This window comes from Carya illinoinensis, chromosome 2 (genome assembly GCF_018687715.1).
Source record: "Carya illinoinensis cultivar Pawnee chromosome 2, C.illinoinensisPawnee_v1, whole genome shotgun sequence".
Classification (NCBI taxonomy): domain Eukaryota; kingdom Viridiplantae; phylum Streptophyta; class Magnoliopsida; order Fagales; family Juglandaceae; genus Carya; species Carya illinoinensis.
Window position 1 is genome coordinate 16852891 of NC_056753.1, and position 25656 is coordinate 16878546.

At 35.7% G+C, this 25656-nt stretch overlaps 1 protein-coding gene across 2 annotated transcripts; it reads left to right on the plus strand.

The window, feature by feature from the left end:
• Window positions 1-1331: 1331 nt before the first annotated feature.
• Window positions 1332-25258, plus strand: LOC122300203 (mitochondrial import receptor subunit TOM40-1-like). 2 transcript variants are annotated; one of them, XM_043110703.1, is made up of 11 exons: window positions 1332-1685; window positions 1892-1973; window positions 2077-2176; window positions 2265-2360; window positions 2505-2555; window positions 10886-10951; window positions 15470-15571; window positions 16629-16697; window positions 16776-16859; window positions 23387-23450; window positions 24671-24766. In XM_043110703.1, the coding sequence occupies exons 1-10, from the start codon at window positions 1541-1543 to the stop codon at window positions 23429-23431; spliced, it is 840 nt and encodes a 279-aa protein (XP_042966637.1). In that variant the 5' UTR covers window positions 1332-1540; the 3' UTR covers window positions 23432-23450; window positions 24671-24766. The 2 variants fall into 2 exon arrangements, with proteins under 2 accessions (XP_042966637.1, XP_042966636.1); XM_043110702.1 differs by lacking the exon at window positions 23387-23450 and adding an exon at window positions 24962-25258 and having other exon boundaries at window positions 1334-1685.
• Window positions 25259-25656: the final 398 nt, after the last annotated feature.

Genomic DNA, 25656 nt, shown 5'->3' on the forward strand with positions numbered 1-25656 from the left:
AAATAAGAGTAAAAATAAGATACCGAATGGAAGCATGCTTACCAGCTTTGGAGGAAGATGCATGGATAGGGAGAGGGCTAGACTTGCACAAATTTGCCATGTTGTGGGACATATTTGCACGGTAGGAGAACGGCGCATAAAGAGGAAGAGATTCTCAGATTCGGGGAGTTATTCTTGTAAATATTATACATATACCAATATATATTGTTAATCATACTAATATAATATCCACCTCTTGAAATCTCCAACAATGAAAAGAATCTTATTCTCCAACATATTTACAAGCAATTAGAGATGATACTCGAATATTCACCCTGAATAAAGAAAAATTTAAAATTAATAAAAATTATCTTAAACAAGATTATATGAAGGAAAAAAATAAATAGAAAAGATTAGCTTTTTTCTCTACTAATAGAAAAGATTAGCTTTTTTCTCTACTTTCACAAAAATAGAAAGAGATTATATCTAAACAAAATATTATGAGTACTTAGAAAGTATACAGATTAATATACATTTCTTTACATGGTTTAAAATATATAGATCAAATCAATTATCAACCATAAATATGACTACTAATCAATGGATTAAAGGAGATAATAATTAAATTATTTATAAAAAATATCCCATTTTTGAAACTATAAAGTATAATCAAATAAGTACACAAATATTAGCTTTACCAATAAAGAAATATAATTCTACAAGAAAAATTAAAAACACTGAAAATATAATCCAATAAAATAATTATAATAATTTATATCTAAAAACCATGAGTAAACAATTAGAAAGAATTGAAAATCAATTATCTCCTATCAATACTCCTTTCAAGGAAGCAAAAGAAATTCTTTTATTCATTCTCCATGAAATTCATTCTCACTTAAAATCTAATTTTTCTAAAACTAAAGATGATTTATTAGAACAAATCTTTAATAAATTAGAAAATTTAAAAGAAAAATCTAATTGCAAGTACAACTATATACTAATATGTATACTAATTTAATGTGATTGATGAAAAAATAAATTTTATTAAAAATAATGTTAATTTAAATTTTAAATATGAATAAATCAATATTGATACACAGATTAGTACGCGACTTTGTTTGTACGTAACAAAACTCAAATTTAAATATTACTAATACTACATCTAGTTCAAAATAATCTCATATTAATATATTAAATAAAATAGACTCATCTAATTTATTCGATTCTAAAATTAATAATATTAAAAATTAATTTAAAAATTTAGATTTATAATTATACCCGATATTTATTTTTTAGCATGGCGTAACTCAATTCAAATTGAATGTTAACCAATAAATTTGTCCATCACTTTATTAAAAAAAAAAAAAAATTGACTTGCGTATGACTCCAACCTCAAAATCAAGAGCCCTGCATCTCTCCCTCCTCCCTAGGGTTTTAGGAAAGTGCTTTTAGATTCTCTACAGGGTTTAGTGGGAGACGCTTACAGATTCAGATTCTGACTCGGGTGTATAAGAAAATCCTAAGACTTTTTGATTGATTGTTGGATAAGGGATTGAATACAATGGCGGCGGCCCTGAACGTTCCTCTCACTACTTCAACTACTACAGTTACTACGATTCCGCAGATGACGAAAGGGGAGGAGAAAGTGGATTACTTGAACCTCCCTTGTCCTATTCCCTACGAGGAGATCCACCGTGAAGCTCTCAGTTTGTCTTTCTCTCTCTGGATCACTGTTTTTCCCATTTTTAAAGACTCCAGTCTGTGTGTTTGGTTGCATGTTTTTCAATCTGGAGCTTACAATTGCTGAAACGTTTGAATGTTTTTTTCTTTTTTCTCTTTGTTTCTTTTTTATTTTTTATATGCAAGGTAAGACGGTATGCAATGTGTTGACAATGTGCATTTGTTTGGGCAGTGTCTCTAAAGCCAGAACTTTTTGAAGGGATGCGCTTTGATTTTACCAAAGGGCTCAATCAGAAGTTCTCACTAAGTCACAGGTAGCTTTGGCTTTCTCGATTTTGTTTTCAGATTTCTGTGCATGATTTTCATTTTTTTAGTATTGATTTTGATGGTAACTGTTCGTTGTTCACCGCGTAACAGTGTGTTTATGGGACCAATGGAGATTCCTTCGCAATCTTCTGAAACAATTAAAATTCCTGCTGCTCACTATGAATTTGGTGCCAACTTTATAGACCCAAAGGTACCTGACCTCTTGTCCAAGGACATTGGCTCTTTCATCATGAATTGTAGTTAACAATATGCTGCTGGCATGTATGGATTTTACTTAGCTGATGCTTTTTGGGAGAATAATGACTGATGGGAGGCTCAATGCTAGAGTGAAGTGTGATTTAACGGAAAATCTTTCGTTGAAGGCTAATTCTCAGGTGAAGTATACTTGATAACGTCTCCTTGATGGAATTTTTCCCTTTTTTTCCACACACATCTTTTACATACATATGTATATTTTGCTGACAACGTCCCTTACAATGTACAAGGCAGTTGATAATCTTTTTCTTGTGATTTCTCAGCTTACAAATGAGCCACATATGTCACATGGCATGGTTTCTTTTGATTACAAGGTTAAATTCTTTTGCTTAAAAGCATGCTATTTGTTTTTACATTGTGATTTACTGATGATATTGTGGTAAATGAGCATATTTATTATTTATTTAAGCATCAAATCATGCATAACTTGTAAACTACCAGGTGTTTTACTATTTGTAGACCAAACTATCAAAATTGACACATTGCACCCTCAAAACACTAGGACTTGGGAAATAACTCTTCATCCAATCTAACCATTAATATGGCAAAAACTAGACACGTGACATAATCTTAACTGTCAAATCCTACTGAATGTTGCTATTTCCTAGTTGGCAGTAGTTGCTGGATGCAATGGGTTGGGTTGGATGGTTTTGAGTGCGAAGTGTAAAACCCTTGGTAGTTTAGGGATGAAAAGTATTAATGTTTTATTTTATTTTGTTTCCTGATTTGCTGAGAGTTCTTTTCGACTCTAGTTGCACTTTAATTTCTTGAAAGTCTGTTACCTTCATAAGTACTAAGAGTGCTGGACTTCTCATTTTCTGAAATTCATACATGGACACAAATTTCTACTAATAGAGTTTATTTGGCCCTTCATGTAACTATAGTTAAGTGGGCTAAAAATGCACATTTTTTAAAAATCAATTAAACTATTTAAAAAGAAAGTCATTTCAGTATAGTGATTATCTCATCTTATTCAAATTAAGCATATAGCTACCAAGTTTCTTTTCTTTTCTTTTCTTTTTTTTTTTTTTTTTTTTCCCCTTAAATATCCAAGAAGTCATCAAAATATATTGGAAAACCCCTAGGGGTTGGCTCAAGTGGTAAAGGGCTTGGTCTTGGAGGTATGCTCCCTCCAGGTCTTAGGTTCAAATCCCATTGGGTGCAAATAATCTCTAGGGGTTATTGGATTGGGGGATTTTTCTCTTGAATTACCCGAAGTGCATTTGTGGGGAACTCTTTGCCGAGAGCCTGTGCACCTCCAAGATTAGTTGGGATGCTGTTCTAGGACACCGTGTGCCAATTAAACAAAAAATTTATATTGGAAAATGTTTGGGAGTTAATCAATTCCACTAGATTTTTCGTGTTAATAATGAAAATAAAACCCCTAGGGGTTGACTCAAGTAGTAAAAGTCTTGGGTTTTGGAGTATGCACCCCCCCAGGTCTAAGGTTCAAATCCCCTTGGATTCAAACAATCTTTAGGGGTCATCGAGGTGTGGAATTTCCCCTTGAATTGCTCGATTTGCACTTGTAAGAAATTCCTTGCTGAGAGACTGTGCATGATCTTAAAATGAAAAAAAAAAAAAATGCTTTTTTGCAATGTTCTCGAGTATTTAGTTGATATTGACTATCATTTACGTACAATGCCTCATGTTGTCATATGTTATGTATATGCTTTGAACCCTATATAATAGCCCAAGTTGGCTTTCTAGAGAGATTGATATTTGACTGCTTATGTTAGCATAAAAGTCTATACTACAATTCTTGAGCTTCTTTGGTCATGCCTTTTTTTAGTGTATTTTTTTATTCAACCATGTAATTTAATTTAATTATGGCTATGACATATCATAGATGCTATACTTAGAGAAGCACAAGAGAATTATATAAAATGTTGTGTTTATATTCTATGTAATTAGTTGATTTAACTCAGAAAATATATGTAATTAGTTGATCACTTAATTTTCATGTTGAATAATACTATAATAAATTGACTTAAGAGACAAATTGTGTTACCACCTTGCTTTTTAAATTGGTTTATTGTAGTTTGTGGATTTTTTTATTGTTATACCATTTTTAAAAATGTGCTCTTTACTTCAGTGAGTAGTGCGCTTAGGCTGTAGATGGCGTTTGTGCTAAGTGCACCTAGCCCGCTTTTACCGTCACTGAGTGGGTGAAGTTAGGTAGGTTATAGGGTTAAATTTTTTTAGTGCATGTAGGGCTGTAAATGAACCATTCTGTTCGATAGCCCGCTCGGTTAAATTCGAGTCGAACTCGACTCGTGAAAAAAAAAAAAAACTCGTTCGTGAAAGCAAATACTCACTCGATATGTAAATGACACATACCCGACAAAACTCGATTCGACTTGGCTAAGACTCGTTTAGGCTCGCTTGTTTCTGCTCGAGTCTTAGAACGAGTCGACTCGATTAAAACCCATTCATATATTGATAAATATATATATACACTTATGCATGTATATATGTATTAGCTAATAATATAAGCATATCACTTTTATAATTAAATATATAATATGTATTCTAATTACTTATGTCTATATAGTGAATATGTTTCATAGACATAAGTAATTATAATTTGTATAATAATTATAATTAGTTGATAAAATTTAATAATTTCATATACTAGTATGTGGGAACCATATTAAGTGTATTTATTAATAATATATGTAGGCATATAATATATTGTTGTTGTGGGTAAATATCAATTAGTTAGATATTAATTATTTATAAATTTTTTAAAATTTTATAATTTAGTAGAGGTTCTACTTGTTAGTTGTAGAAATTCAATATTAGTTTTTTTTTTTAATTTATTTATTAATTATTAAATCTTATTCCAAAGAAAAAAAACAATTCAAACTCGAGCTCGAGTTGAGAGTTTAGTTTATTGAGTCGAACTCGAACAAAGAATAAAAAAAAAATCTCGAGCTCGAGTATTTTGAGTCGAGCCGAGCCGAGCTTAGCAAGGCAAAAACCGGCTCAGTTCGGCTCGATTACAGCCCTAAGTGCATGATTGTGACGCCTCTAGATATCTGTTTGGGATCAGACGAACATCTGAAGTGTCGGGACATGCAACACAATATTACCTGCTCCTGTTAATGACAAATAATGATATAATGCACCTAGTATGCATCTATTAATATGTAATATTCGCAATTAATAATTTTTTTCTTTAACCAATACTATGCACTAACTAAAGATATCCCAAATACATAAAACATAATCCATACATATTGAAATGCGAAACATCCACGATTACTGTGCGAGGATTAAAAGTATTGTAATTTCAAAGTATGAGAGACAAAGCTCCATCATTACATCACCAAAACATAAATACTGGGCTAGTTTGTTAAGCAACTCAACTAACGAAGCCATAAGACTGTCCAAAAATCTAACTATGGAGGCCGCAAGCTCCGTGTCGCATTGGCACCTCCTAATCAATCTCCTTTAGTTTGCCAGGCTCCTTCCTCTCTAGGTCCTGACACATTGTCTACCATTCAGGAGGAATGATAGTTGGGACTACCACAGTGTAGGGCTGTACAAAAATCGGCCAAACTGACCATAACCTCCTTAGACTGGATGCCAGAGTATGGAACCAATTGAAACAAGCGTAGAACAGGTTAGGTAGAGGTAGAATTATGTCAAAACTGCTGTTGGCCAATTCAGTCTTGGTTTGAGGCTGGATCGGACCTCTGAACTGACCGTATATATAATTATATATTGTAATTATACATATACAAAATGACGCCGTTTCACTTGAGTGAATGACATGGTGTCATTTTGAACTGATAGTTTAAAAAACAATATAAATGAAATAGCGTGCCATTTTGACCTAGGGTTTAAACACCCCCTCCCTCTTCTTCTTTCCTTCGACTTCCTCTCACTTCTCAAATATGCCGCCCCCAACCCCCCCCCCCTCTCTCTCTCTCTCACAACACATGCAGGGCCACCTCTAACGTGAACTTAAAGAAGACATAAAGTTGAACGTGAATTGAACTTGAACTGAAGATGAACTAAACATGAACTGACTGAAATTGAACATGAACTGGACGGAATGTTAAATAACATGAGTATGAATGCGACATACATGAACTTTTAATCTTGTTCAATAATTAAGCATAATTAATAAAAGTGAAATGTGGGTGCTATACGGTTCCCTTTGTGCCGTATATCCCTACCGATTACCACATCACAACACAGGTATCTGTACCAGCTGTGAATGTGTTAACATATGTGCCAGTTCACAAGTATCTGCACCTGCTATGGATACACACAATGTACGTATCCCATGTCAGGTATCTGTACCAACACGAGTATGTATAAAATAAAATGGAAACGTATGGGGGCACCATCGGCGTTAATGTCCTTCACTTCAGTGACTAGTTAATAGATCCTATTCGAAGACCTTTGAACTTTACCTTGTCAACCTAGGGGATTTAACATTAGAATTAGACACTTCAACGTGAGCAAATGAGTTCTACTAGGATATTACCCCATCATAGCACTTAGGGTCATGATAAATGATAACTAACTTGATTTGTCTTGAAAGGCTGTTCTTGAGATACACAAATTGTACTCAAGACAGAAGGGGACGGGTGACGAAAGGACAAAAGTTCTAATGTGAACGTGAGACGTAAGAGAATGATGTAATATGAGACAAACAGTATTTCATAACATGGCATCACATGTAACAGGCAGCATTTTGTAACATGGCATAACTTGTAACAGATAGCATTCTGTAACATGGCATAACGTATAACAGTTAGCATTTTGTAACGTGGCATACATGTAATAGATAGCATTTCGTAACATGATATACGTGTAATAGATAACATTATGTAATATGGCATACATGTAACAGATAGCATTACGTAACAGAATAAGTTGTGTGACAGATAAGTGTTTTGTGACAAAGTGTAATACATAACAAACGTACATGAGGTGACATGGCATAACATGACATATAGGATAACATTACATAAACAGTAGTTCCCTTACCCATTACACATATACAATGATCTGATAGTAAGTTAAGAGCTAACTTACAGTGATTGTTGTGCTTTACGAGGCAAAGTACAAAACATGAGAAAATGTAAGTAGGAGTTCTAAATGTTAGAAACTTTATCACTAATAACTTTTTTTTTTTTTTTTGATAAGTTCTTTATCACTAATAACTTAGAAACATGAAAAATGCTAACTTAGAGTAAAATTACCATTTTACCATCTCTACATGTGGAAAAATGATCATTTTACCCATAATTTAAGAATTCCACATCCTAACTCAAAAAATACCGAAATTTACATTCCTTGTGTAAATTTTGTTCTAAATTCAAATATCAACTTAGAAAAATTTAAAACCAATCAAACTATGAAAAACACTAAGGCTGAAACTTCCAAAAGCCATATTTGTTGATTTTTGTTATAATTTCATTCAACTTCAAAACTCATGATCAAACCGAAATATTGCAACAAGGATCCTCATATCCTAAGCTAAAAAATATACTTAAAACATACAAGAAAAGTTTACTTCACATAAACACACAACTTTTTAAGCAAAAGATCTATATTTTTAACCAAAGCACAAACCCTTGAATCTCGAGGTTTTGACTTTTTTCAAAGCATCTCCAAGAACTTCCAAAAATTTAAAACTTTCTTCTAACATGTCCATAACACACTCCTAAAAATTATCATGCTTTGAATCAACATATAAAAGTCACCAAAAATCACAAAATCTCCCTTGAAATACTCGGCCCCAACACTTAGTCAAAAATATAATTTTTTTTTCAACGTTGGTTTGATCAAATACTTAATCCGAAATATACCTTGATGAAATCTTCAAACCAATAATATCATATGGTTTAAAAATGTATCCTAAAGTAGATCCAACATTAAACTTAAAATCACATGGTTAAAAATAAACCAAAATATGGATCCGAAATCATCAAACTTTTGAGCCAACCAAGTATTCTCTTGCATAAAAATTCATATCTTTGAAACTAGCACAAAAAATCTTCAAACTAATTTACTAAGATATAGGTAAACGGCTAAAGATCATCAAATAAAATTATCAAAGCCATTGGAGTAAGATTAAATTACAAAAGATTCACACTTTATTTAAACAGAAACTGCTTTTAGGGTTTCACTAGGGTTGAAACTCTCTTTAGTTTGGCACAATTTGGTTGGTTGGATGAAACAGTGTTTTACTTAGGTGGCATGATCTCACATCTTGATTTCCTTCACATTTCCATCTCATAGTTTCTCTTGGTGCCAAGTGTCCAACACTATTCATTAAATGTGACTAAGATCTTGTCAAGTGTTTAAATAAAACTTTCCTAACTTAATTCGGACATTCCACACTGTAATTTTGAAAACATTGCACTTAGTACTATTATCGTCAGAAAAAAAGTGAAAATAAACTTTGCACTGCAAAATCCTAAATATACACACTAACCTAATTGTGCAATTCATTTATCCTAAATATATAAACAAAATGCATTTTTGAACAAGTGTTTCGTTTGAAAACTAAAAATAGGTTAATTACTCTATAAAATCCTTATAATCAACTAAGTCTAATGGCGCAGACCATATTGCATCCTTTTTTGATAAGTAATAATCTTTATTGAATAGAATGAAACTAGGCAATGCCCAAGTATATAGGAAGTATACAAAATGAGACACCTAATTCCATTCTAGTAAATTGGAAAGAAGATAAAAACTCATGAACATTCCCACCCTTCAATACAATATTAGAAAACCATTGGAAAAGAGGGAATACAAAAAAATCCCAGATTTCCCCCACTTCATGCTCCTTCTTGTGCTCCTTCTTGTTAAAGCACCTATCATTCCTTTTTGACCATATACACCACATTAAGCACAAAGGTATCATCCACCACACTATGCCTGTTCCATATTGCATTCTGACACTTCTAACTACCTCAAATAAATAAAATCACGTTTTTGGCACCATCTTACCACTCACTATGCTGACAAACTAAAACCTACGCGATTGGTCGATTAGTGAAAACTTGCAGAGTTTTCACAAGGTTCCTAAAGTCTAGAGAAATTTCACCATTTAATTTCTAGTAGGCTGTTACAATGATGATTGCTGCCCATGAGCTTTAACTCAAATGACATATACTTTTTTTTATATAAGAAGTAAATTTTATAAAAAGAAAATTATATGTCAAATGAAATATACTCCCTATATAGGAAAAGGGTTGAGGGTGAGGTTGTGATTTATAGGGCTACTAACTGATTGTATAGCTTACTAATGAAAAAAACAAATAGTACTTACCTGTAATGATATCCTCTTATCCTTCGTACATCTTTGAGTTGAGTACTTTAGTGCTCCAAATTAGTAGTTCTTGGAATTAAAACTTTGGAATCTCACTGTCAAGGTGCTGCCAAGTAGTCAAAGGCCAGGTTTAGAATGGGGTTAGTGGCGGAACCAACAATTCTTTTGAGGTGGGGCCAACTTTTCTACTGTGTAACACATTTATGTAAAATAAAAAGAGATTAACAAATCATAAAAACATAACTATATGTAAAATTAAACCTTGATAATTTGCTACATATACGTAGAAATAAAATTCTAAAAACACAACTTTATATATGTTTCCGATTTTTGTCAATAATGTTTCATAGAATAATATTCATCCATTATTATTTTTGTAATGAAATATTTAAAATTTTTTTTCTTCATAAAAACTATCAAGTGATATGTAAAATCTAAATATTTTCATGTCACATTAAACATATAATGCTATAAGTAAGACCTTAAATAAATTGTGTCTTGCTCAATGAAGTCTAGAGGTTAAAAGCTCTAAACTATTTTTCATATAGATCATCAACCTTAAATGATTTTTCCTGTATTTTCATTTTTGATTCCATAAGAAGCATAATAATGTATAACAAAAAACTCTAGGACATATTAATAAGTTTAGTACTTCTCCTAAACTTAGTTTTAACTTAATTTTAGTGGGGCCACATCTTAAAAATAGATAATATATAGAAATTATACAAAATTTTGGGACTATAGGAAAAAATTGGAGGCATTTCTAGATATATTGAAAATTTAGAAAGAGAGCATAGGGGGATTATAAATTTTTTAGGGGGCCATTTTCTATATTTATAGAATTATGAATAAAATCTAGGGGTATTTTGAATTTTCAAAAAAAATTAGGGGGGCCATGGCCACCCCCCTAAGCTCAATGTGGGTCTGCCGCTAGATGAGGTGTAGACTTAGACTGTTTTTGGGTCCATAACATACTACAGAGTTCATAATTTTTTTGGTGTTCTCTTTCCAAATTTGTTGGTTAAAATCTAATGGTGGACCTTCAAGACCCCTACAGAGTGTACTTGGGCTATGCCTATTTACTTGTTTCAATAAAACTTCTTATTACTTATCAAAAATAAATAAATTCTTGGTTAAAATCTAATGGACCTTCTAGTGGACCTTCTATATCCAATAGGACTTCTCCTGGATTGCTTAATAAGCTGTTCTAGTGGGTGTGTTTGTGTATTTAGGATTTACTCCCAACAGGTGGGTCCAAAAGGCCCTGCCTTGGTGAGGTTCTATTTCACAAAACAAAATATGGATCTTTCAATTTGTTGAAACCCATTGTATTCTGTGCAGGGCAAAGACTACAGGACCCAGTTTCAACTGGGAAATGGTGCCTTATTTGGAGCAAATTATATTCAGGTATAAGATATGCATTCTTGCGATGTCTTTATTTTTATTTTGGTTTATTGTCTTTAAAACCCTTTTGTGGTGGTTGGATTATAAACAATTTTGCAAAAAGTGTATTATGAACTTATAAAAAATTGTATTGAAAATCTGCTCATGGGTATATGGAAATAAAGGAGTATTATCAGTCATAGGTGGCATGTTGTATAGAATTTGTTGATGTGTTTGTATTATGGAAAGACCAGCCTGGAATAAAATAGTCAACTACAGGAACTGAGAAACATGATGTTTGTAAATTCTTGTCTAGCTATGACCATATAGAGAGATCATTCATTGTAGGCCCTGGTTCCTGCAAAAGATTGTTCCACCTAATATTCTCTTCAAGCATACAAAGATAGTTTTCATAATGATGCTTATATGGCCTCATCCATATAAGCATTCTTTGTGTGGTCTGCTTCATTGGGCAAGATCCTCACAACGGATAACTTGAGAAAACGAAGGGTGATCATCGCAGATTGGTGTTGTATGTGCAAGAAGGGGGGAGAATCTGTTGACCATCTTTTATTACACTGTGAGGTAGCTCGAGGGCTATGGAACGAGGTTTTCTGTAGATTAGACTTGGGTTGGGTTATGCCGGAATCAGTTGTGGCGGTTCTTGCTAGCTGGACAGGTTTGAGGGGCAACACCCAGATTAAGGCAATTTGGAAGATGATCCCGATATGCATTATGTGGTGTGTGTGGCAAGAACGCAATGAGCGGACATTCGAGGACAAAGAGAGATCAAGGGAGGAGCTGAAAGTCTTCTTTTTTAGAACTCTCTGTACTTGGGCTATTGCTGTTAGTTTTAATGGCCAGAATTTACATGAGTTTCTTACTTCTTTTGATCCTACGTAGTGTAGGACATTCTTTGTACTGAACGTGGCATTTTGCCTATTCTTTTGAATATATCTTCTTACTTTTCTCAAAAAAAAAAAATATGGCCTCATCCAAAACTGCTTAGATTTTTATCCAAACATTCTTTAAAGTTAAATGGCACTGACCTTGCAGTTAGTGTGTTTTATCCTTCTCTTAATTTAATTTATTTAAATTTGGTTGATTTTTTTATGAGAAAAGTAAGTTATATTAACAATCAAAAGGATAATATCCAAGTATATGGGGAGTATGCATAAGATACCACTAGGAAAAAAAGAAAAAGAAAAAAAGGTCAAGAGTATTCCTGAAGCTAAAGCTAGAGGAATATAAGTGAGCAGACATCCAATGGTACAAAATGTATTAAAAAAAGAAAGCTTTGAGTACCTCTGTTGCCCTCGTGTTTCTTTATAACCATATGCATCATTAAACAAATTGGGATCATTCTCCGCAAGATCCTATCGGAATCACTCTCTAAGTCTTCCTTTTCAACATGATAGTAAGTTTTCCATCCATCTAGGCATCACCCAATCTAGCCTAAAGAGAACAAAAACTACTTGCCTCATAGTTCTAGCCATCTTACAATGAAGTAAGAGGTGATCCATGGCTTCCCCGTCTATCCCACACCTGTAATAGAAATTTACCATGTTATTTCTTCTACATAGTGTTTCTAGATAAGGATCTTCCCTAGTGCAGCCATTCAGAGATCAATGCACTACGAAGTTTCTTGACCTCAAAAACCCGTCTCTTGGACATAACCAATGTATTTTGTCTTCCCCATCTTGTCTCAATCGAGCAAAATAAAACTGACTGTGAAATGAGTTAAAGAGATCCATCTCCAAATCCTGTGCTGCTGCTATGATAAATTATACTTCCCATCAAGAAGATTTACTTGAAATTTAGAACCAGGGGTGATGTTCGAGGAAGAAGAGCCAAACCCGCCTGAATCCTAAGGACGGAAGCTTGTCTATGTCATAGGAGCGCATCATTTTGATTTGTATCTAGTTACCTACCAAAAAACGATTTACTTGAAAATTGTAAATGATCAGCATCGATGCATCCTTTGCCCAAGCAATGAGGAACTAGATTTGGCAAGAACCCACTAAGAGGCTTATCTCCACAATATAGATCATGCCAGTATAGATCATGCTAGAACTTTTTCTTTTGTTTGAAGTTTTAACATGTGGAGATACACTATTCTACTTCTAAGATTATGGATAAAAATTCAAAACATGTGGTATTTCAAAGATAGCTAGATCATAATGGGGTCAAGAAATCTAGAATGTGCAAGATTTTTGGCACAAATCAAGAAACAAGATTATTAAAGCCAATTCTCTCTTTTGTTTTGCTGATGGGTGATATGACTCTGAAGATTTGCTGGAGCAACTCAATAATTGGCGTAAAAGGGCTCGTTTGGACACTTAAAATATCTCAAAATATATGTGAATAGTAGTGAAATGATTTGTGAACAATAGTAAAATGGTTTGAGTTAAGATGTTTTATTGGGTTTTGGAAGAGAGAAAAAGTTGAATAAAAATATTATAAAGTTAAAAAATTGTTTGAATATAATTTTTTTATATTAAATATGTTTTAAGATTTGAAAAAGTTGTATTGTTTTTGTATTTTGTTTGAAAGTTTGAGAAAGTTTTTTTTTTTTTTTTAAGTTGTAATGATTAGATGAAAAAGTTGAAGATTTGAAATTGAAAAGTGTTTTGTTTTAAGTTATGTTTAGGAAGGAAATATGTGAGAATACCTTGTTAAACAAACAAGGCCTAAAAGATGCCATACCAACTAACTGGTAACCATGAATTATAGCTAATAATTAAATCATAAAAAATTGGTAAACTAATGTTCACAGTGAGCATTCTCATTCACTGCCACTCATTTGCAAAGCCTATGTAGATTGTTATTAGGTCCATTACAGTCTAAAGAGTTCAAACTTTTTCCTGCTTTTCTATTTCCAAATTTGCTGGTTAAAACTTTAACCTTCCTTTCATTTCTAGGAGGTTTGGTGTTGCCAAATGGTGGTAATATATTGGACGTTTTTAATGTAGGGAAATTTAAGAAAAATATAAGGAAGAGTACGTTTGCACCCCTAAACTAACACCAAATTTTCAATTTATGACTGAAACTACCAAAATTGTCAATTTTCACCCAAACTACCTTTTTATTTTATTTTTTTGACAAATTGATGGTTTTGGTAGTTTGGGGTGAAATATGAAAAAAGAGTTGTAGTTTGGCAGTGCAAAATCGATTTCCCCAAAAATATATGAATGTTGAATGCAATGGTGACCATTTTTTATCCAATATGGACATTGATTCTTCCTAGTTGCATAAAGTTCAGGTGTATGTTAGCCATGTTGTTGCTTCTGCAATTTTTTTATCTTCTCCAATTTTTTGACTAAAAGTTAGAAACTCAAAATTATGCTCTTTTTTATTTTATTTTATTTTTATTTTTATTTTTATTTTTATTTTTTATAAATTATATTAATACAACTCTTCTATCATAATGCCTATTAAGCCTCGGACTGGGTAAGTGGAGTATGATGAAGTGAATGAGCATGGCAAAGATGTATTGAGTGGCAAGCCCGACATTGATTCCTTACTACATGTAACCAAGTTTTATAATTATTTTAATGAGCTCTCATTGTAACCTTAATCGGTTCTTTTGGAGTATAAGCCCAGATGTTGCTTGATCTTTCTGTGGGTTGTTACAAATGCTATCAAAGCCACAAGTGCTCTCAAGGCGATGTCAGGCCTGACGAAGATGTTAGGGATTTGGGTGGAGGAGATTGTAATGCCCTGCTAGGTCCCACATTGGGGTGGGTGAATTATAAAAGCAGTGAATGAGTATGGTAAATATGCTCCGAGTGTTGAGTTGCACATTGGTTTCTTATTGGATGGAATTGGGTTTTATAATGATTTCATCGAGTTCCCAATTGTAAATTTGATTAATTTTTTTTCTTAAGTACAAGTTCTGGTGTTGATTGGACTCTCATTGGGTTGGGACATTTGTATATTCCATGTGCACTTGGACAACACCTTTCCCTGTTAAGAAAATTTGACTTATCAAAAAATTATTCTTCATAAGATTAGAAAAGGTGCGGGATGCCACATTAATCGACTTTACTAAAGATCTTGCTTTCATACTTTGACCAATGTGTAAGAAAGAAGGGAATATCATTTTAACTTTTAATATCAAGGCAGAGGAAGACCAATCTACACGCTGCTGTGATGTTCTTCATGGCACCTTGAATCACAAAATACGTAATGTGTATATTCTACATGCTACTTAGAAAATGCTTAGGAAAGTGCTTAGAAAATGATTAATTTCTTGGATTATATTTGTGATTTTCAGTTTTAGTAGCTTGGTATGTTCTTTGGAGTGGTATGATAAATTCCAAAAAATATGTTTTCCAAAATGCCTTGAAATTACAGAACCTATATTGTTGATCCTGATGCTAGTTATTGCAGATATGCTTTATGCTATTACTTTAAATTACCATGCTATTGTCATTCTGTTTTTCTGCATTTGCAATCATCAACCTCTCTCTTTTTAGAGAGAGAGAGAGCGAGAGAGAGGAGAGGATTAAGTTTTTTCTGAGAGAACTTAGTTTTTTTCAGAGTGTGACCCCCCATTTGTCTTTTGGTGGTGAAGTATTTTGGGCTGGTCAGCATCGGAAGTCTGGCATTGGTTATGCTGCTCGATACAATACAGATAAGATGGTATGCTGGCCACAGTTTTTTTTTTAATTATTATTGCACAATCATTATAAAAACAATGTACTGATTTTTTATGCATTTGTAGTTATTTATTTATTTTCCTATATAAGCTTCTCTGTTCTTTTCTATGCTACTAAGATTTTTTCTTCTTTTCTTGTTTCTGTTGTGAAATTCCCTGTGGCTGTCTTTATTCCCCTAATAAAATGTCACAATTTCTGACTGGCATTCTTTGCCGACAAAAAATGAAAAATTGCTGACTGACTTAAAGAGCTAGGCAAAGTGATAAGTATCTGTGGTGTACATTTTTGCTCTTCCCAAAAACTGAATTGACTCCTGAATACATTATGAGATGGTTTGGTTCAAGTTTTGGTGTAAACCCAAATATTATGTGACTTTGTATTTATTATTAAGACAATGAAAGTGATGGTAATCTTTATTTACTGTGGATTCTGTGACACTCTAGTTTTCAACCCTTCTTTGCAGACCTGTGATATTTGAGGTCATCTTTTCTTACTATCTAACATACGGTTTCCCAGTAGCTGCCTAGAGTTTGGAGTTCCATACTTCAGCAGGCTAAGTTTCTCTGTTATTGTTGAATTTTGAGCTTCTTTATTCCCTTATGTGGAAAACCATGTATGCATGGTAGTGGGGATGACTTTATGTTGCTCACTTAAAACCAATCGACAGAGGTGCTGAGGAATATATCTTATTTTCTAGCAACTCATTTGTGTGTTTTAATTCATATCCACGTTTATACTTCATGTGAGTCTGTGTTTTACATGTTGGCATAAGTTCGGTTATGGTAAAAAGTTTTTCACTTCTTGCTAACTATTAGATAACTTTTATTCCGTCTGTTATATTCATTTGTTCTAATGAACTCTATAAGTGGGAGTAGAATTTTTTGTTTTGGGAAAATAATTGTTTTTATTTTTTTATGCATTTGGGAATTTGGGTAGAAGATATTTGGTTCCTTTCAGGGCTGGCAGAAATATTCATGCTTTTTTTCCAACTTTTATTGTATGTGAATTTTTCTTGGGTTGCATTACCAATTGTCCTGCAGGTTGCCACAGGGCAAGTTGCCAGTACAGGATTGGTTGCTCTGAGCTATGTTCAGAAGGTATCTGAGAAGGTGAGTAAATTTAGCTTTAGAGATATTTGTTATGATTGTTACAAGTTTTATTTCTTACACCGTTGTCTTCCGTTTTAGGTTTCTCTAGCATCAGACTTCATGTACAACTACATGTCAAAAGATGTCACGGCCAGTTTTGGTTATGATTACATCCTTCGACAGGTAGTTTCAGCTTTTGTAAATGCTCTTACATCCTAAGTTGTTATATTTTGCCTGTCATTGCATGTACTGTTTAGCTATTTTATATTCCATGTGTGGTTGGTTATCAAATATGACTACATTAATTAGATTAAGATGTGAGAGGTAAGATTGATAGATTTCTTCAGCATCTTCATTGTAATGGATATATCTTTTTCTGGCAGTCTGACTCTGGGCCTAGTCCATAGGCAAGTTTAGACAACCCCTCAAACTGAGTTGCACTCAATTGACACAAGAGTTTAGGATATGCTTGCTTTGTATGCTTTAATCAGGTGGGTACATATACAACTAGAACATGCAGCTAGTAGGTACTATACTAATTGTTTTGCTGTTAATAGATTACTGTGTTTAATCTCCCTCTCTGTCTTTCTCTGCACCAATATAGGATAGCCCTGGAATCTTTTATATATATATATATATATATATAAGTATAAGAAACAATTAGAATTGGAGCGTTCTAATAGGGGGGAAAAAGATCCAACTGGGCTTTCTCTCCGGCGCATATCGACCAACATGTTCTACAGAGGGACTCCCTCCCTCCCTCCCTCCCTCCCCCTCCCATGGTGATCTCTTCCTCTCTTGCTCTCTCTTCTCTTCTCTTCTCTTCCTAAGTTCTACTGCTATTTTTGGTGGAGAAAAATTACTGGTGTTTGTATTTTTTCTTAGTTATTAGTAATTTTTCCATCTCCTGTTGGTTTCTTTATGATGGAAGAGCTTAGACGTTTTTCAGTAGAATCGAAAACTTTCATCTTTGCGAAAGAGGGGGCTTATAACTTCCGTATCACAGAGAAAAGCAGAAGGATGTCTCTTTTCATTCTTTTAAATGGCTCGACTGCCTCTTGGGTGGTGAATATGGTGGGAGAAGCCATCAGAACCAGATGGCGTGGTGATTTCTTCAAAAAACAGAGGGTGGGTAACGGGATGTTCACTATACAGCTTCTCAGAAATTCTAGAGGACATTACCTTCTTTTGGAGGAGTATAGTAATGGAAGGAGAAGAGGTTCAGTGATCATTCCAGAAGGTTTAAAGAGCAACGGCTGGGAAGGCTTTGCCTACAATTTAAAAAAAACAGTGGAACACACGGTGGCGCAACCAGTGTCACGGAGGGATGGAAAGTCTGTCCAGGCCTCGAAATCCTATGCCATGGTGGTTGGTTCTGAGGCAGCTTTCAAATCAGCCATGGAAGAGAAGGAGAAAGCAGCTGGTCCTTTCCCAGGGGACACAGGGACGTCTCTTGTCAGGGGCAAAACAGTAGGGGAAGTGGAGGGTGTACTTTGGGCTGTCAGAGCTCAGCTTTCTGGCGTGCTGGAGGAAGTTTCTTTTCTGGTGCAAAAGGTTGATTTGGGTCTGAATATGGTGATGGGACTGGGTAAGGAGACTTCGGCATCTACTCCTTCGGCGTCAAACTCCCTGCATGCCTCTGAAAAATCATTTCCCAAAGTGGGAAGATATGGGTCTCTAAATGGGAGCAGGAATCTGGTTGTATTGGGAGGGCCAGAGGGTGGGCTGGGCCCGGGCCCGGGCCCATTTACTTCCAATTTATACTCTAAACCCACCTCTTTACCCCAACAGCCTCCAAGCCCACGGGACCCCATCCCAATAGACCACACACCTAGTCCAGGCCAACGGGCCTCAAATCCACGGGCTGCGAGCCCATCTACAAGCCCCGTACCTCAATTACGGGCAACTCCTATCAAGCCGATTCTCAAACAGGCCGATATTTCGGCCTCTCCAAACCTCAGTCCGATACCAGGTGACCCGATGGCTGCTCCGGCCTCTTCACTGACACAGACGTCGCCGGCGGTTGCAGGCGAACCCTCTGGAGGCTTTCCGACGTCCCAAACCCCTACAGTTAGTAGGGTTCCCGAATCTCGGTTCGAGCAGCAGGGTCGGGAAGAGGAAAATAACGCCTCGGCTACACTTCTGTCTTCACAGAACTCGCCGATAGGTTCGGGTGACCATCCCTGTTTGGCGCTAGCGAGTTGGGAGGCTGTCTCTGAGGAACAGCTAGGGGTACAGGCAAATACGAATGAAGAGGAAGAGGCTGGCATTTCCTCAGGGGAGTCGAGATCTACACTAGAGGTGGGGATTGTGAAGTCCACCTTTGTTTCAACAGATGGGGATGCTGTTGAAGCTACTGATGCCGTTATCGAGGGAGAAATAGGGTCTGTATATACACGGGTTCCTTGCTCCAAGTTTTCTAATCCCGAGCTGCAATTGGTATTAGGTGGGGATGCTTCTACATTAGGTGAAGCTGGTGAGTTACCAGACTCCGATGAAGACCTTGATATAGCTCCTTTATGCTCTTTTAGCCCTGGTACTGATTGGTCTAGTAATCCTTCTGATTGGGTTGTAAGAAAGGCAGAAGACCTTAGTAGTTTTCTTGGTATTTCTTGTGAGGGTTATGAAGAGCAATTCAGAGCTCTCCTCACGGCTATTGAAGCTGGGCATCCTGCCCTGGCAAGGTCTGCAATTAAGAAGGAAAGGGAGCTCAAGAGGTTGGAATGCACGGTTAATTACAATTCCAAGGGTGGGAGTACTCTTAGAGATAAAGGTAAGGAGAGGGCTGTTAATGTTCTTTATGAAACCTAAAATTATTTCTTGGAATGTTCGGGGGTTGAACGACTTTAGAAAGCGTCTTCGGGTGAAAAATATGTTAAGGCAGTGGAAGGCTGATATTTACTGTCTTCAAGAAACTAAACTGAAAGCGGTTAGCCAATCGGTGATTCATAATTTATGGAATTGTAACTATGTGGGTTGGGTTGAGTTAGTCTCTAACGGAGCCTCCGGAGGTATCATTGTTATGTGGGATCGAAGGGTAGTGGAAGTGGTTAATCACTATGTGGGAGAATTCTTGGTGGCTTGCCATTTTAAGAACGTAGTTGATGGTGTTGAATGGGCTTTTGCTGGTATCTATGGGCCAAATTTAGACTCTTGTAGGAGTTCTTTGTGGGATGAAATTGCGGGCATTTGTAGTTGGTGGGATCTTCCATGGTGCATTGGAGGGGACTTCAACATTACCCGTTTTCCTTGTGAGAGAGATGGGGACTCGATTATTTCTAAAGCCATGTTTGACTTTTCTGAATTTATTTCTGACATGCAATTGATTGATTTGCCCATGGTGGGTGGAGATTTCACTTGGTCAAACGGAAGGGCTTGGTCCCGTATCGATAGATTTCTTGTTTCAGCATCATGGGAAGCCACTTTTCCGGAGTTAAGTCAGAAAAGGTTACAGCGCGTTGTTTCTGACCATTATCCTATTTTGTTGGACTGTGGGGGCATTGCTAGTGGCCCAAGACCCTTTAAATTTGAAAATATGTGGTTGAAGGAGGAAGGTTTCGTTGATAGAGTTAGAAGGTGGTGGGCCTCCTATCACTTTATAGGTACACCCAGCTTTATCTTGGCAGGAAAATTAAAAGAACTCAAAAGAGATTTGAAGAAATGGAATGCTGAGTTTTTTGGCAATGTCAAGAACAACAGATTATGCCTGCTGGAACAGTTGTCTAATTTGGAGGAAAAGGAGTTGAGGGGTACAATTTCTAGTGATGAAAAGGAATTGAAGATAAGGGTGTCGGCGGATATTAATAAATTAATGCTTATGGAAGAAATCTCTTGGAGGCAAAAATCCAGGATTTTATGGCTCAAGGAAGGAGACAAATGCACGAAATTCTTTCATAGAATGGCTAATTCACATCGCAGAAATAATGCCATAGAAGTCCTCCAGGTTGACGATAATGTGATTTGTGATAAGGAAGAGATAAAAGAGCATATTGCGAATTTTTATGAGAAACTTTTTCGGGAAGATTTCTCTTGGAGGCCCAAGTTAGAGGGGCTGGTTTTTGACTCCATAGATAATCAAACTGCTTCTTGGCTGGAGAGGCCCTTTGAGGAAGATGAAGTGCTAGATGTGGTTAGGGGCATGTCTAAGGATAAAGCTCCGGGTCCTGACGGTTTCTCTATGGCTTTTTTCCAAGCTTGTTGGGATATTTTGAAGGATGATGTTATGAAAGTCTTTGAAGAATTTTACTCCTTCAGCAAATTCGAAAAGAGTCTTAGTACTACTTTTTTAGCCCTTATCCCTAAGAAGGTAGGTGCTGTTGAAATAAGGGATTTTCGACCAATCAGCTTGGTCAACGGGGTCTATAAGATCCTCTCTAAGGTGTTAGCCAATCGCCTCAGCATGGTTATGGATAAAATTATCACAAAGCCTCAAAACGCGTTTGTGAAGGGAAGACAAATTCTTGATTCGGTTCTTATTGCTCATGAGTGTTTGGAAAACAGAATAAGGACAGGTCAATCTGGAATCTTAGTCAAATTAGACATGGAAAAAGCTTTTGACCATGTAAATTGGGATTTTCTTCTTTATTTGCTTAAGAAATTTGGCTTTGGGGAGAAATGGTGCTCTTGGATAACTCATTGTATTTCTACGACCAAGTTTTCTATTTTGGTGAATGGCTGTCCGGCTGGTTTTTTCAGCAGTTCTCGTGGCTTAAGGCAAGGAGATCCCTTGTCTCCTTTCCTCTTTGTCTTAGTCATGGACGCTTTGAGTCGTATGATTGAGTTGGCAATTGATGGAGGTTATATGGCAGGCTTCAAGGTGGGAGATGCTGATAGGGGCTGCATCACTGTTTCTCATCTTCTCTTCGCAGATGACACTTTACTTTTCTGCGAAGCTAACCAGGATCATCTTCGGGCCTTGAGAGCTTTATTGTTATGTTATGAAGCTGTTTCTGGACTTAGAGTAAACCTAAATAAGTCTGAAATCGTTCCAGTGGGTTCAGTCAGCAATATATATGATTTGGCTAATATTATGGGCTGCAAAGTTTCTTCGCTACCTATGAAATACCTTGGTTTACCTTTGGGGAGTCCCCATAATTCTGTCTCCATTTGGGATGGGGTGATAGAAAAGATTGAAAGGAGATTAGCTGGCTGGAAAAAGATCTATTTATCCAAAGGGGGCAGAGTTACATTAATTAAAAGCACCTTGTCTAATTTACCTACTTATTTCCTCTCTCTTTTTCCTATTCCAATGAGAGTGGTAAATCTTATTGAGAGGATTTTCAGAAATTTCTTATGGGATGGAAAAGGGGGGGAAAGAAAACTTCACTTGGTGAATTGGAAGAAGGTTACTACTCCGGTGTCTTTTGGAGGTTTGGGTGTGCGGAATCTGAAAATTTTTAATAAAGCTCTTCTTGGGAAGTGGCTTTGGAGGTATAACAATGAGGATACTGCTTTGTGGAAACAGATTGTTGATGCTAAATATGGAAGGATTTGGGGGAATTGGTGTACTAATGAAATAAAAGGGGTGTTTGGGGTGGGTCTATGGAAGTCTATTCGTAAGGGATGGGGGGACTTTGTCAGAAACACTAATCTCAAAGTGGGGACGGGATCCAACATCTCTTTTTGGCATGATGTATGGTGTGGTGATCTAGCTCTTAAATTAGCATTCCCTCGCCTATTCAGGATTGCTACATGTAAAGGGGCTGCTGTGGCAGATTCTTACTTGTTCACTAATAACATGCTAAACTGGAATGTGGATTTCTCTAGAGACTTACAGGACTGGGAAGTGAGCGAAGCTGCTGATTTCTATGCTATCCTTTATGCTTCTAAGATTGATCAGACCAGGGATGATATGCTGCAGTGGACTCATGATTCTAAAAGCAGATTTTCTGTGAAATCCTATTACAAGATCTTAACTAGCCTTGGTAATATAACTTTTCCCTGGAAATGTATTTGGAAAGCTAAAGTGCCCAGTAAAGTTGCGTTTTTTGGCTGGTTGGTGTCGCTTGAGAAAGTTTTAACTACCGATAATTTGAGGAAAAGGGGCTTTTATGTGATGGACTGGTGCACCATGTGTAAAAATGATGGTGAATCTGTCAACCATTTGTTTCTTCATTGTGAAATGGCAACGGCTTTGTGGAATGAGTTATTCGTCAAACTAGGCATCGTTTGGGTCATGCCTTTTCAAGTGGTGGATTTTTTGATTTGCTGGCAAGGAGCAGCTGGAAGTAGGCGAAATATAGAGGAGTGGAGAATGATCCCACTGTGCTTATTCTGGTGTCTATGGCTCGAGAGAAATGGGAGGTGTTTTGAAGATCGAGAACGCACAAGGATGGAACTTAGGGACTTTTTCTTCAACACTTTAAACTTTTGGGCGAATAATCTTTTAAGGGATATCAACTTTTGTAATGTTTTTCTTTAGTTCTGTTTCTGTTTTAGATTGTATTTAGGTTTATTCTCTTGTATACTACCCGTGTACTTGGGCATTGCCTATTTACTATGAATAAAATCCATATTATCTATAAAAAAAAAAAATAATCCTGGAATATTTTTTACACACTTCCCTTCTTTTGCCATGCATGTCCACATATAATTTTATCAAGACACTGAAGGCCCAGCTATATGGGTGTATTTCCATTCATAAAAAGGTTTCTTGGCATAAATGATCTGGTGATGCTTCAAGTTTTTGACTTGGGATGATGTGGTTGTAGTATGCTGGAGATCTGTGCAAATCCAGTTTCTTTGCAGTGTGTTAGCATATTGCACATCTCAAAGGTGAAGAGTCATTAATCTTTAATGATATTTCTACCGATATATTACTTAAAAGCTTACCAATAACTACATTTTCACATAGGTTGCTGTATTGACAAAATTGACTCGCCTGGTTGACGCTTCGTTTTTGGTTTTCTATTTCCTTTTCGTTTATTGGGGTTTTGCTGTAAAATATTGTTTGGATATGAGGCTTCATTTAGGTGCCGTTTGGATAGTAAGTTGAAATGAGATGAAAGTTAAATAACATATCGTTATAACATTATTTTTTAATATTATTATTATTTTGAAATTTGAAAAAGTTGAATTGTTTATCATATTTTGTGTGGGAATTTGGAAAAGTTGTAATGATTAGATGAGATAAGATAAGATGAAATACTTCTTATATCCATACCAAGGTAGTTTGTTGGAAAAGTTACCCCGGGATGTTAGAAGAACTTTAGCGGATAGCATTTCCAGAATCTACAAGTCAAGAGACGATTGCCTAAGCAAAGTTAAATCAAATCCAGATTTAGACAACTTTCTTGTACAAATTTGTAACTATAAAATTTCCTTATATAGCTAGAGGGATGCCTATAGGACTGTGCAGAAGTATTGAAGGAGGACATGTAAGTTGAACTTCTGTGACTCACCAAAGACCCTGATAATAGTCCCCTATTTACTTGAGGCGCCAACATTCTACTAGGTTTCCATGACAACTACAAACAGTAGGGGAGATAAGAGAATTGCTATTCGTTATCCTCTTACTTATCATCTCCTGACATAGCGTTAAATAATTGAAACCTATTTGTTATTTTTTTTATTTATCTACCAATCATTTGATGTTATATTCGGAGATAATGAAACATTGATAGTTAAAAGAATGATGAATAGCATTTTTCATGGAGATAAAAGATTCCCTCTTTTTAATCGTCTGAAACCTGCTACTTACAAAAAAAATCCTCGTAAGTTGCCAAAGAAACCTGAGGGTGATCCACGATTCATTTCCATTCTTACTCTCTCTCGGATGTATCATCAGACAGTCTGACAAGCCCACCCAAGATAGTTCATTGCGTGGTACAGAGGGCTCATATGGGGTCTGCTCTCTCAATAGGAAAAGGGATCTAATATTTAATTGGAAGTTCTAATCAGGAATTCATGCTGTATCATCTGTGAATGACTAGCTGGAATCTATGCTTTAGTCACAATCCATCATTCTGCTTGACTAATTTTTACAATTCTTTCAGTGCCGCCTTAGAGGGAAGATTGATTCCAATGGCTGTGCAGCTGCTTTTCTGGAAGAACGATTGAATATGGGTCTAAATTTTATTCTTTCTGCGGAGGTGAGGATCAATTCTTATATATTTTATCTTACCTGCATAAGTTGCGGCGAATGTATTTAGTTCCTATGATAGGATATGTTGCATGTATCAATGAACATAGAATTGTCACCACACGGAAAAGTGTAGAAAAGTTCCATAAGATTGTTATTAGTGTAGAACATAGAATAACAGGTTATTCAAATGTTTGTCTTGCAGCTAGACCACAGGAAGAAAGACTATAAATTTGGGTTTGGGCTGACAGTTGGCGAGTAGAATTAGAGTGGCTACATGCTGTTTTATCCTCACTGTTGGTAGCAGCAACTTTGCAGGCTATTGCTTTATTTCTCCCATGTCGCAGATCAGTTTTGTACCTCTAGCATTATTTCTGGGTAGCTTTAGTGCTGCCTGCCACAATTCAAGCGGTTGGTTATATTGATTGATTTTAGTCTTGTTGCCGTAGGGCTGTAGAATGAGATCAAATCATGAAATTGAAGATACTGAGCTTTTCAATAACTTGATTATCTTGCTTCCATCTCTCTCTTTATTGAGTGAGAGATATCGGAAAAGCATAAAAAAAAACAAAAAAACAAAAAAAAAACGAAAGGGTGGAATCTACATTATGCACCTTCAATGAAACTACCATCTATTTTTCAGTTTGCAAGTTAAACTATCAAGATTGACTGCTGACTTCTAACCTTTCAAGTTTTTAAAAATGTACCCTTGGTAAAATTCTGACCGTTGAGATCTTTTAATTGTAAGATTTTAATTGAGTGCGTAGATTATAAAAAGTTTGGTAGTTTAAGGTCTGGAAGGTGTTACTTGAGCATTCCCAGCCGGCTAGGGAAAATTTTAGCTACAATTTACCCCAATTTCTGATTTAGCTATCCAGTTATTTCACGTCTCTCTATTTT

Excerpts from the sequence above, each read along its gene's own strand:
- LOC122300203 (XM_043110702.1), top strand. The coding sequence starts at position 1,541 with ATGGCGGCGGCCCTGAACGTTCCTCTCACTACTTCAACTACTACAGTT. Across the intron at positions 16,860-24,670 it reads ATGATTACATCCTTCGACAG|TGCCGCCTTAGAGGGAAGAT; the intron begins GTAGTTTCAGCT and ends CAATTCTTTCAG. Across the intron at positions 24,767-24,961 it reads ATTTTATTCTTTCTGCGGAG|CTAGACCACAGGAAGAAAGA; the intron begins GTGAGGATCAAT and ends TTTGTCTTGCAG.